This window comes from Lithobates pipiens, unplaced genomic scaffold (assembly GCF_037356315.1).
Source record: "Lithobates pipiens isolate NorthernLeopardFrog02 unplaced genomic scaffold, aLitPip1_a1.2 Scaffold_10, whole genome shotgun sequence".
NCBI classification, from domain to species: Eukaryota; Metazoa; Chordata; class Amphibia; order Anura; family Ranidae; genus Lithobates; species Lithobates pipiens.
The window spans coordinates 230,705,055-230,717,648 of record NW_027507686.1 but is presented as its reverse complement, the minus strand read 5'-3'; the positions used below and the strand labels follow the sequence as shown (position 1 = coordinate 230,717,648).

General features: G+C 43.5%; 1 protein-coding gene across 1 annotated transcript; it reads right to left on the bottom strand.

The window, feature by feature from the left end:
• Nucleotides 1–1,551: 1,551 nt before the first annotated feature.
• Nucleotides 1,552–11,598, bottom strand: LMO2 (LIM domain only 2). Its single transcript, XM_077462817.1, has 3 exons — nt 11,165–11,598; nt 4,981–5,196; nt 1,552–3,233 (listed from the first exon to the last, which is right to left on the bottom strand). The coding sequence occupies exons 1-3, from the start codon at nt 11,203–11,205 to the stop codon at nt 3,014–3,016; spliced, it is 477 nt and encodes a 158-aa protein (XP_077318943.1). The 5' UTR covers nt 11,206–11,598; the 3' UTR covers nt 1,552–3,013.
• Between the last annotated feature and the right edge of the window lie 996 nt (nt 11,599–12,594).

Below are 12,594 nucleotides of genomic sequence, written 5' to 3'. Positions count from 1 at the left end.
CCATCTGTCATCAGTGCCACATCTGTGTCACGCGTCATTTTCCTGGTGCTCCAGGGCCTTCAAAAGTGTAATAAATAGTCAACAAGTTAGATGTGTAATTTATGCTCCTAGAACATGTGACGGCGCTCCCTGCATGTTGGGCCTCTCTAAGTGGCTAGGCTGTGGAAAAGTCCCACACATGTGGTATCGTAATACTCAGGAGGAGTAGCAGAATTTATTTTGGGGCATTATTTGTGGTATACACATGCCATGTGAGAGAAATAACCTATTACAATTACAATGACAATTATGTGTAAAAAATTTAAATAAAATAAAAAATCTTCATTTTGCAAAGAATTGTGGGAAAAAATGACAACATCAAAAACCTCACTATGCCTCTTACTAAATACTTTGGAATGTCAACTTTCAAAAAAGGGGTCATTTGGGGGGTATTTGTACTTTTCTGGCTTGTTTGGGTGACAAGAAGTGAGATAGGCCACCAGTACATCAGATCAATTTTGTGCGATTCGCACCACAGCTTGTAGACTCTCTAACTTTCACAAAGACCAAATAATATCCACTAATTTGAGTTATTTTTGCCAAAGATATGTAGCAGAATAAATTGTGGCCAAAATTTATGAAGAAAAATTGATAATTTGCAAAATTTTATCACAGAAAAAAGTGTTTTTTTTTCAAAATTTTCGGTCTTTTTTCATTTATTGCGCAAAAAATAAAAATTTGGGTACAGTGTTGCATGACTGAGTAATTGTCATTCAAAGTGTGAGAGCACCGAAAGCTGAAAATTGGTCTGGGCAGGAGGGGGGTTTAAGTGCCCTTGTAGGCAAGTGGTTAAGAATGATCGGATTTTCCGACAACTTTGTCTGACCATGTGTATGCAAGACAAGTTTGGCACAAAATCCGTTGGAAAAAATCTGAGGGATTTTGTTGTCGGAATGTCTGCCCGTGGCTCTGCTCCTCAGGTGAGCCCACATCATTCGTCAGGGTGACCTACTTGTATAGCAATCCTGCTGGTTGGTAGGAGTCCCTCTACCGCTATAGGTACTGATGCCTGAGCTTGACCATGACACTTATGCTGACAAACCTGTGTAAAAAGATGTACTCGATCCCCTGTCAGCCAGCAGCAGCTGCAAGGGAGAGGAGAGAGAGCTCAGCAATGGCTGGTAATGTCTGGGAGTGGTGACATACCCCATAGGTTCCCATGTCCCACCCATTGTTGGCGCTCCCTCCTCTTCCCTGCAGCCACTGGCTAATACAAGAAAGCCGGATGACGCGACCAGACCAGAGTGGGCTGAAAAAAGGTAAGTACAGCTTTTTTTTTACAGTTTTTTTGTTTTTGTTTTTTTAGTTAGCCAGCAGAGGTGTTAGGAGTGTGAAGAGGACATTTTAGGGCTAGTTAGGTTTAGGTTGAAATTCTACTGTGAGTACAGTTGTTACCTGGCACAGCTGAGAGTCCCATCCAGTGTTGGAGGCTTCTGCCATGACAATGTACAAAAACAGCACTACAAAGGCCAACTTTCCAAATAAGTTAAAAAAGTGACAACAAATTAGCTGTTTCAGTCTTTCCAATAAATTTATTTGGTTATGTTTTCAACCCTTAGCATTATAGGGCACACTCTGCAAATCGCTCCTTCACAAGCAGAATGTTGTCAGTTATATTTACATTTTATTTATTAAACTTTTTTAGTAAAAATTTAAACTACAAACAAAACTGCCAGTATTTGCATAGATTATCCGGCAATGGCCAAGATATATACACATACAGTACATGTATCCATTTGTTGCAGTCTAGAAATATGATAATTATCCAGATATTTAGAAACCCAAAATTGGAATTTTATTTTGGGTGGGCACTGCTGCAGACAACCACCCCCTGATTCGAATCTCTTGGAGTTTCCTTTGTTGAGATCTCAAAAAGTTTCCTTCCACTTACTTCATTCTCCATGAGATCGAACAATAGGATTTAGGTTTTGGTATAATGGCCAGGCATGGTAGGCTATCTTAGGAACTCAAGTGTAAAGATCTTTTTAAAGGAGTCCTCAAGATATGTAAGTAGCCAGTTTGTGATTCAACAGGCCACCCAAAACATAAAGCCAACTTGTAACAGTGCAAATATGGAAGCTGCTATTCCTGGATAATTTTTGAAGGAGCTTAAAAACTCATTGACCTGAATCAAACTCCAGTCATTGACCTGGCTCAAGCTCCAGTCATTGACCTGGCTCAAGCTCCAGTCATTGACCTGGCTCAAGCTCCAGTCATTGACCTGGCTCAAGCTCCAGTCATTGACCTGGCTCAAGCTCCAGTCATTGACCTGGCTCAAGCTCCAGTCATCGACCTGGCACAAGTCTGCAGCCTAGAAATCCATCATCCACCATCTTCATACTTGTTCTAAGTCAGTGATTTACTATGCAGTGAAATAAGGAATAGAATGACAATCCTACACTTATAGTAGTGTTCGCGGCAATATTTTTAGCTTGACAGGTTCAATTTAATTATTACTTTTGGGTAGACTTTTTGAAGGGTTAATTAAGGCCCTGGGATTCTTAGCCTGTAAGTCAGCAGGCAGACATTCACATGGCCCTATCTTTACAAGCCAGCCCTGGTTTCAGGCCAGGACGTAGTAGGTCTTTTCAAAATGGGAAGAGCAATTTTGCCCAAATATAGAACAAATTAGGACATGGTCTTGGAGACTTCAGCAAGGATCCAAGGTCCCAAATATAGATCTTCAGTTGCCTGCAGTAGATCAATATTGAGATGGGCCCAGTAATGTCAGCAATAATTGTGTAAATCCAAAAGCACCATTATTGGTTGGTAGGAGTATATGATAATTAGGAGCCTTAGGACCCACAGATGTGTCTGCTAGCTGATTCCAATGTAGATGTCCAGTCTGTCACCAATTCTTCTGTTGAAGAGATAATGCACTGTCAGTTGTTATTGCTACAGTGTAAGTCCATCACTTGATACTTTAGAGTAATTTAGGTCCATTCCAGGAAACTCCTGGGGCATTGTCCCATAGCTACATCATTCCATTAAGTTTGGTCCATTCATAAATGTCCTGCTCACAAACAATGTCTGAGTTTATAAGAAGGTACCGGTCACCCACACAGAAGTGCTTCTGACATGCTGCACACTTGAAGCACTCCAGATGATAGACTTTGTCCTTCACCCGCATGGTCATCTCGTACGCCCTGATCCGCTTGTCGCAGGATGCACAAAGCCCATCCTGACCAAAAAGTCTGCAACAGAAACCATAAAACATATTTTAGGATGCGGAAAGTGATAGATCAAAAGGAAAGAAAAAAAAACTTGACACTGTAGCACCAAGAACTCCCAGAAAAACAAAACTAAATTCTTCAAATCAAAATAGCCACAGTGCAATCTGGACTGGATAATGTAGACAATGCTGCCCTTTTTAGGCTTGGTTCACACTGGGGCGGCTTCAAAGTTGCCAGACTTTGATGTCGCCTGCACAGTGCGGCTTGCAAATTACTTCTTTAATAGAAGTGCAATGCAAGCCACTCTGAAGTTGCCCCCAAGTAGTGGTAGTACTGAAGTTGCCCCCAAGTAGCTGGAAACTTTTTCTAAGTTGGAGCAACCTTAGTCGCTCTGATTAGAGCGCTTCAATTGCACTGAATGGAGCACAACTTGTCAGGCTGACAAGTCGCCACAGTGTGAACCAAGACTGGGGAATCTTCAAACTGTATAAAAAAAGACAAAACTGAAAGGGCACAAACGCCTAGTGCGTTATTCAAAGCACTTTATTGTAAGATTTTAAATTATAGTATATATATATACACACAAAGGGAATAGGAATGACAGTGTTATAAAAAGTCCAGAAACCCAAAGGTAGGATCTGCAATGGAACTCTTCTGGTTCGACTGGATGTCCTGCAGCCAGCTCATGCTTAGCCTTGCTATGAAGAAGGGGCCAAGTCCACTGAAACGCGTCAGTGGTAGCAAGACATCCAGTCGAACCAGGAGGTGTTCCTTTGTAGAGCCTACCTTTTGGGTTTCTGGGCATTTTATAATGCTGTCATTCCTATTCTCTTTGTGAGTGTATACTATTATTTTACATCTTTCATTAAAGTTCTATGGAAAATGTACTAGGAGTTTGTGCCCTTTTTGTTTTGTTTTGTTTGATGCAGAAAGTGAACCTGACATGGGAGACATACAAGGACTGCTAACTATGATGCCCTGCTGTTTTTAATACTTCTGAGTTAGTAATCTAGGAAAAACATGCAGATTAATAAAAACTGAGGATCCTTATTTGTTCCTAGTCAGCGGCTAAAAATATTGAAGCATAAAGGTCCTCATGGCAGCTAGCATTTTCAAAAGGAGATTTCAGCATTGGCATTCTCCACGACGGCCTTCTTTTATCTGACATAACAGTACAGATGAGGACAAGGATAGACAAAATAATGAAGAATTTAGAAGACTTTCTGTCCAATCTTTTCAGTAGGTTCAAAAACATGTGTTATTTGGTTATACTTCTGGAACCATTATCTTGTTTACATGGCTTATGGAATTTGCCTGTCACTGGAGAAGAAAAAGTGCACTGGAAAGGGTGGCCAGGATTGATCAGAGTTGAGTATGGACATAACTATGGACCTTTACTTTGCTCTCTGTTCCTTGATATACCCATAAATCAGTATGAGAAATGTACCACGGACAACAACCAGTGGGGAGTTGGCAAGATTCTGGACAACTGCACTTACCTGTATGGGTGGGGGTCCTCAGCTCACTTAAGAGACCACATCACGTACTATAATATCTGTCCAATCCTTGATGCAAGATTTACTTAATGCTTCCCTTTTTATGCATCCCATATTTGGGACCACATGAATGTTTTACCCCATGTAAAGAATAGAGGTGTAAAAATTGAGGTGCTTATAGTGCAGTCACCACTGTAAGTGCATAGCATGGTAAATGCCCACATATAATTTCTAACTAATATTTATTCCTCTCCTCTATGGAAAGGCCTTACCTGAGATAATCTCTTCGGCACAGCTTGCGCCCCAGTTTGTAGTAGAGTCTCCTCCCAACCTCTCCTAAGCGGCAGCCGCACAAGTCGCAGCTCAGACAGTCCTCGTGCCAATATTGATCTATGGCCTTTAAGAAGTAACGGTCCCCAATGTTTTGTTGGCAGCCCCCACATGTTAATAGTGAGGGTGGAATCTGCAGAACCTCGTCCACTGGCTCACTATGGGAAGAAAATGAGAAAAAATAATTCAAAATTTAATCCAACAATGTAAAACGTAGAATACGAGTTTTAGTTATAAAACAAACATTTTTGAAGAGGAACATTTTTTTCTTCTCTGCAGTCAGTGCTAGTTTCTTTTAGCACTCCTCTATGATATGTAACTATTTTAGGTTACAGCATGCCCACAAGCTACCTCATGCCCACAGGCATCAAAATGGGAATTTGGCATGCATTAATGACATATGCCAAGGGCTCCTTGGTGCCCAGAGCAGAAGAATGGCTCAGTACAGAAATACAGGATGAAAAAATCAATTCACAGGTAAACCAAATACAACATTTTCAGGCTGCCCAAAGGTATTTAAGCAACTTCACTTGTAAAAAAAAAAAAAAGATGTTCAAGCAAACATCTTCAATCTGGGGAAACCCATACCATCAGGATGGTCTAGACCAGTGTTGGTGAACCTTGGCACCCCAGATGTTTTGGAACTACATTTCCCATGATGCTCATGCACTCTGCAGTGTAGATGAGCATCATAGGAAATGTAGTTCCAAAACATCTGGGGTGCCAAGGTTCACCATCACTGGTCTAGACCAGGAATATGCAATTAGCAGACCTCCAGCTGTTGCAGAATTACAAGTCCCATGAGGCACTGACACAAGAATGACACCCAGAGGCAGAGACATGATGGGACTTGTAGTTTTGCAACCGCTGGAGGTCCGCTAATTGCATATCCCTGGTCTAGACCCTGAATTGTGTGACTTTCCTCATTTGAGACAAATTTGCATTGACACATACAGCACTGGTGAATTCAACAAGTATTTCAATTTGCAATTGATTGGTTTATTTCTACAGAAGTGCTTGAATAGGCACTGATTTTTTATTTATTTTTTGGTCATGCTATCCCAATCTACCTTATCAACCATTCAATGTTAGCCACCCTTCTCTGCCAACCGATCCACCAGCTTCCGCTCACGAATAACATTCACAATACTAACATGCAAAGCAATCCACAACTTTGCCACCAGCTACATCATCAACCTCGTCTTAAAGGGGTTGTAAAGGTTCGTTTTAGAAAAAACAGACAAACATGTCATACTTACCTCCTCTGTGCAAGGGTTTTACACAGAGCGGCCCCGATCCTCCTCTTCTGGGGTCCCCCCGCGTGCCTGGCTCCTCCTCTTCTCGAGTGCCCCCACAGAGAGCCGCATTCCATGGGGGCAGTCGTGCGGGCACGCTTCCAAGTCCTGCTGCTGCGTCCATTGACACAGACAGCAGGACTCGCCCCCGAATCCCGTGTCATTGGATTTGATTGACAGACGTGGGAGCCAATGTCTCCTGCTGCTATCAATCTATCCAGTGAGGACCTGAGACAGTGGCTGGAGCTGCTGTGCTCGTTCCCCGTCACTGGAATGATCAGGTTCAGGTACAGTGGCGAAACTACCAGGGTCGCAACAGTCGCACTTGCGACTGGGCCCATGTGTTCTGCCACTGTGGAGGGGCCCCCAGACAAACATGAAAGACTTCCGGTCCGGCGCCTGATGTACTGACCGCAAGGATGGTGAGCTCTATCACCGCCAGTAATGACTTCTGGTACTTGTTCCAGTGACTGGCTCCCGGCGTGTGTGAGAAGTTTCAGGTCTCCCATGCTACGATTACCCTGTATAGCAGTATTTCTCCCTCTTCCTGCCTCACATACAGACTAAAACCCCCTTCCCCCTCCGCCTCGGCTTGGCTGTCACAGACAGAAGGAGGGGGAGGGGGGGGAGAAAGCACACAGCACTCAACGGGACGGGACATGCTGATAAGGTTCGTACTGAATCTGAATGCTCGGTACTTGCAGGGAAGGAAGGAGGGGGGAGAGCTAGTTGTGAAAGGAGGATGCTTGCTGGGTGCATTGTGAAGTTTGCACTAGATGGTTACAGTGCAATGTGCAGTATGCAATGGATGGGTACTGCTGTGCAACAAGCAGCATGCACTGGATGTGTGCTGTGTGACAGGCAGTGCACTTTGGATCAGTGCAGTGTGCAGTGAGTGGTATATTGCAATATGTAGTGAGCACTGAATGTGCGATGTGCACTGTGCACTCGATGGGTGCCATGTAATGTGCAGTGCACACTGGATTTGTGCAGTGGATATGCCATGTGCACTGAATGGGTGCACTGCGCACTAGTGGGGCAATGTGCAGTGTGCTTGGATTTGTTCAAGTTGTGAGAAGCATACTTGCAGTGATTTGGGGGGATAAGATGATGCTGTATGTGCAAGGGGGCACTTTTGGAGCAGACAGAACTTGTGCTAGAAGGGGGGGTTCAATAAATAATATGACCCCCCCCCCAGCACCAGTTCTCTCTGCTCCTAAAACGCCCCCTTGCACATACAGCATTCTCTTATCCCCCCCCCAAATCACTGTAAGTATCCTTTTCTGACAACTTTTTCCCTCCCCCCATCAAAGAGAGGCTGTCTGCTATTGAGATGATCATAGTTTCTGGGATTCCGGGCACCTCGCTAGAGATTTGGGGTAATCACTCCAGGACTCAAGGCCAGTTCACACCACGAATCACAAAGGAGCGCACTCTGCATTTTTAAGCGATACACATGCCTTCCAGGTGCTGTGTGCGATTTCAGCCTTTTCATTTGAATAGGCTAAAATTGTGTTGGTCTGCACCAAGAGCTGTGCATGTGCTACTTTACAAAACGCACTGCAACTGGATTGCATGGTACTGCTGGTCATACAATCTGGTGCAGGCAAACACTGCATTTGCAACCGGCATTTGGGGAGTCATTAAGTTGACAACCACTGCAGATCGCTTTGGCAGTGCATTTTGAAGTGTGGGAAACGCACCCAAAACGCATGTTTCCCTCAAGGCATTCTGGTGTGAATAGACCCTTAGTCCAGACACACAGGATTTCATTTGTATCTCAGGAAGGTCACACCAAAACCGGGACAGTTTAGAAGTATGGATTTGTATTAGAAGTAGAGAGGATTTGTGTTTTGGGGGGTTTGTACTGGAAAGGGGGATTTGAGTAGTAGGATTTGTGACAGAACTGAGGAGAATACTTATGCTGGCATGGAGGGAAAGAATTTTAATGCTGGGGGAGTTTGACCCAGGATGGTGGGAAAGGGTTGTACTGGAAGGGAGGACCTGGGGGACAGGATCTGTGCTAGAAATTGCGAGAGGATTTTTGCAGAGAGGGTGATTGGGTGGGGGTGGATTTGTAGAGACGTCCTACACGTTGCACCCCATCACAAATACAGGTGTAATGTGAAAGAGGTTAGAATGTGAAGTGAGGGTGGGTTGCATTGTGGAGGGAAGAGGGGTGGCAGGGCTTTAAAAATCAAAATGCACCTTCGCCTGTGTAGCCAAAAATTCTTGCATTGGCTCAGCTGGTACTGATAACCGCTGCCCAACTTGCACTTGCGACCCTGGTGTTCTGCCACAGTGGGGGTGGGCCCAAGATGGCAGGAAAGGGGCCACTGTGGGACCGTAATAAAGGGCCCCGGGACGAGAGGTGGGGGGGGCCCTTCACGATTTCTTGCATCGGGGCCCTGAAGGTTGTAGTTACGCCTCTGTTCAGGTAAGTAAAAGGGTGGCTGCTGCATTACAGAATGTTTTTCACCTTAATGCATAGAATACATTAAGGTGAAAAACCTTGAGGGGTTTACAACCCCTTTAAATATCATCCAAGCCTAACATTAGAGTACCATCTTCTTTAGCTGATCAACATGTTGTCCTGCATCAGGAACTAAGTCTTCACCCCCCTGCAGCCAAACATAACGGTGCCAGTGCTTACAGCCACTCATCCAAGAATACAAACCTTGGTGACATCACATAACTTGTAGCTAATTCACCACCACACCAGGGCCGTAAATGACCCCTAAACCACTGAAGCTCTTTTTTGGGGAGCTATATCCCTCAGCATGTCCTGCCAGCTACAGCATTGTCTCAAAATTAGATTCCCACCATCCATCCGGTGATTTCATTATCATTACATCATTACCAACATTTAGAACAGCCATTCGCAATCAGGGTTCCATAGAACCCTAAAGTTCGTCCTGAGGTTGGTAGGTGTTCCTTGAGTCGTGAGCACTGGTAAGTTGACCTCCTACTTACACTGACCACCAATGAAAGGGGCACATCTACAGTGGCACTGGCCAATAATCTTAGGGAATAGCACAACTTTATACTGCCTGCACTTCTTTTCTGTTATTAATATCATTTATATAGTCTCAAGATTATCACAAAAAATGCTGTTGTACAGAGCAGTAGGGTTGAAAAAATACCCAGGGTGTCAAATATTCTAGGTATGCATTATTATTCATTTTTTTTATATTAACCCTTCTGTGATCAGTACCATGAAATGCTGTAATCCTACCATCTATGCCTCTCATTTTATTGTATCCCTTTGTGCATTACTTTTATACTTTTTGCTATATTACATTGCAAACTCAATACTAAAAATCTTTGTAAAGCAGTCTAATGTACAACAAACTATAGGTATAACTATAGCAGCGGTTCCCAGAGACCTGAAAAATTATTTCAAGGTTCCTCGAAGGTTGAAAGTATAGGAAAGGCCAATTTAAAATAACTCCCAAGACCACATTGCTGTTGAAAATGATTATCCTTATGGTAGTTACAATGCCTCTACCACCAGTGTGATGCACTCTATTCCTATTATGGCAAATGGACTACACAAATACATATATTAACATTATAACTACTAATTTTAAAATAGGGTTGGATAGTAAGAACTGGAAGTTGAAAGGCTGATTTAAAATAACTTCCAGGACCACATTGCTGCTGAAATGATTGTCCCTATCGTAGTTACAATGTCGCCACTACCACCAATGTGATGTACTTTATTCTCATTATGGTATATGGACTCCAGTGCCTAGGCCAAAGATGCCAAGTGGTGCCCCCGCCCCCCTTCCCTTAGGTTTAAGGTCATGGCACCAACATCCCTGCAATAAACCATTGCCCCCAGGGCAATTTGCCCTCCTGCCCACCCCTTGTCCCGGCCCTGTATAGACTACACATTTACTACAACATATTTTAAAGCAGGTTAGATAGAAAGAACTGAAAGTCAAAAGGTTGAGAAAGGCTGATATAAAATAACTTCCAGGACCTTATTGCTACTGAAAATGATGTTCCTGCTGTAGTTACAATACCACCAACACCACCACCACCACTACCATGACACACAATATTCCCGTTATGGTATATGGGCTACAGAAATACATCTATTGGCATTTTAAATACTTATATTAAAACAATGTTAGATAGAAAGAACTAAAGTTGAAAGGTTGAGAGAGGCTGATTTTAAATAACTTCCAGGACCACATTGCTGCTGAAAATGATGTCCCTGCTATAGTTACAAGGCATCCACCACCACCGCCATGATGCACTTTATTGCCATTATGGCTTATGGACAACACAGATACATCTATTAGCATGTTAAATACTAATTTTACAATAAGGTTGGATAGAAAGAACTGAAAGTTTGTAAGGTTAAGAAAGGCTGATTTAAATTAACTTCCATGACCACATTTCTATTGAAAATGATGTCCTTACAATGCTGCCACCACCACCGTGATGCACTTTATTTCCATTTTTGCATATGGACTACACAAATACATCTATTAGCATTTTAAATACTTATTTTAAAATAAGGCCAAATAGAAGGGACTGAGAGCAAAAAAAAAAAAAAAAAGAAGAGATTCAATGTTCCATCTCAGGGCATTTTTAAGGAACAAGAAATTCCTGCTGTACACCTCTATAATCCAGGTGTGTTCCTGGAAATCAAGGACAGCCGGTACCTATGCCAGCCATCAGCCCTTGCCTATTTCAATATAATGTGTCCCCCTCCTTTAATCGCTTGCCCAAATGGTCAGCGATTGCCCCTATTTTCATTAGCCCCCTCTGCCACCACCACCTCCAATTGCTGCAACAATAAGACCCCAGCCACGCTTACTCTGCAGGGTCCAGGCTCTTCCTCTCGATGGGTGCTGACATTTGCTTGCTCCTGTGTATTGTCCTCTGTACAACGTGTTGTCTTGTGCTCTTGTAGGTCCTGGCTTATTCATACAGACACAGGTCCATGCAATGCTATCCTCTCTGTAGCAAATCTACCCCCCCCCCACCTCCCCCCCAGTCCAACGTCAGATGCCAACTGCCCGCTCTCCATCACCGTGCTGCCACATCTGTATTCCTGGCAGCTGCCTGAGTCCTCTGGCCAAGAAGGAAGGTCTGAGAGAGAAGCCTGTGTCACTGTCACTTATATAGGCAATTGCTGTCTCCTTTGCAGCATTGACTATTTTAGCTCAGCCCCTCTGCTTTCATTTCCTTTTTCCTGATCACCATTCAAATACAATAGAAGGAAATGGCATTTAAAGGCACAGCTGCTCACTTCTCTCTCTCTCTCTCTGGCCCTCCTGGGCACTGGGATTACAACACAGCTACACTGCAGCTGTCTAACTCATTAACCCCCTGCGTCTCTGGGGAGGTCAGCCTTGCGTTGCAGACAGCGGAATTGATCTGACAGTGCTGCACAGGTTAATTCTCCTCTGATGAGGTTGGGGGTGGTGGAGGCAAACAGGTTAATTGAAGGATTAATTTACAGTTAACAGGGAGACTACTAAGAAGCTTCTATGTATTAAAATTATTTTTGCTTCTAGTATATCTAAGGGCTACGCAGAATGTAAGTTAAATACCTGTGTGAAAAGCTTCAAATGGAAGCAGATGTTCTTTGTTTTAGAGAGGCAAAATATATTTTGTGTCATAAAATGTAAAACAAAAATATTTATTTTTATTGAGTAGGGTTTTATTGCTGTTTGTATCTCCATTGGTAAACTTTCCCCTGACTTTCTGTCCTGCTGACACCGCATGCACGTGTCAAGGTATAGGGTTGGTAAAGATCTAACAAGGGTTGCAAATTTTGTTGGCTCTTTCCCTAAATTCATAAATGATTTTATCTGGACAAGGCGCTCTTAACCAATGTTTCTTGGAACACCAGATTTCCTCCAGAGGTTTCTAGGGGGTTCCTTGAGCAGGCGCACATTGATCTCCCACCTACACACATTAAGGGCAGAATTTTCCACTGACGTCCAATGTAGTGGTCATTTCTACAGTGACTGTCAATGCAAGGGGGCACTTTTTCACTAATCCCCAGTTTAAGGGGGACATCCCCACTGGCCACTAATTAAATGGACTCTTCCCTTACTTACCAATGTCAGGCCACGTACACACGGGCGGACTGTCTGTCCAACTTAGTCCGCTGAAACGTGTTTCAGCGGACAGTCCGCTCGTGTGTGGGCTTCAGCTGACTTTTTCAGCGGACAGTCTGGCGGACTAAGTCTTTCGGAATTTCCGTAATACAGTCCGTCCAACTTTGGTTTCAGCGGA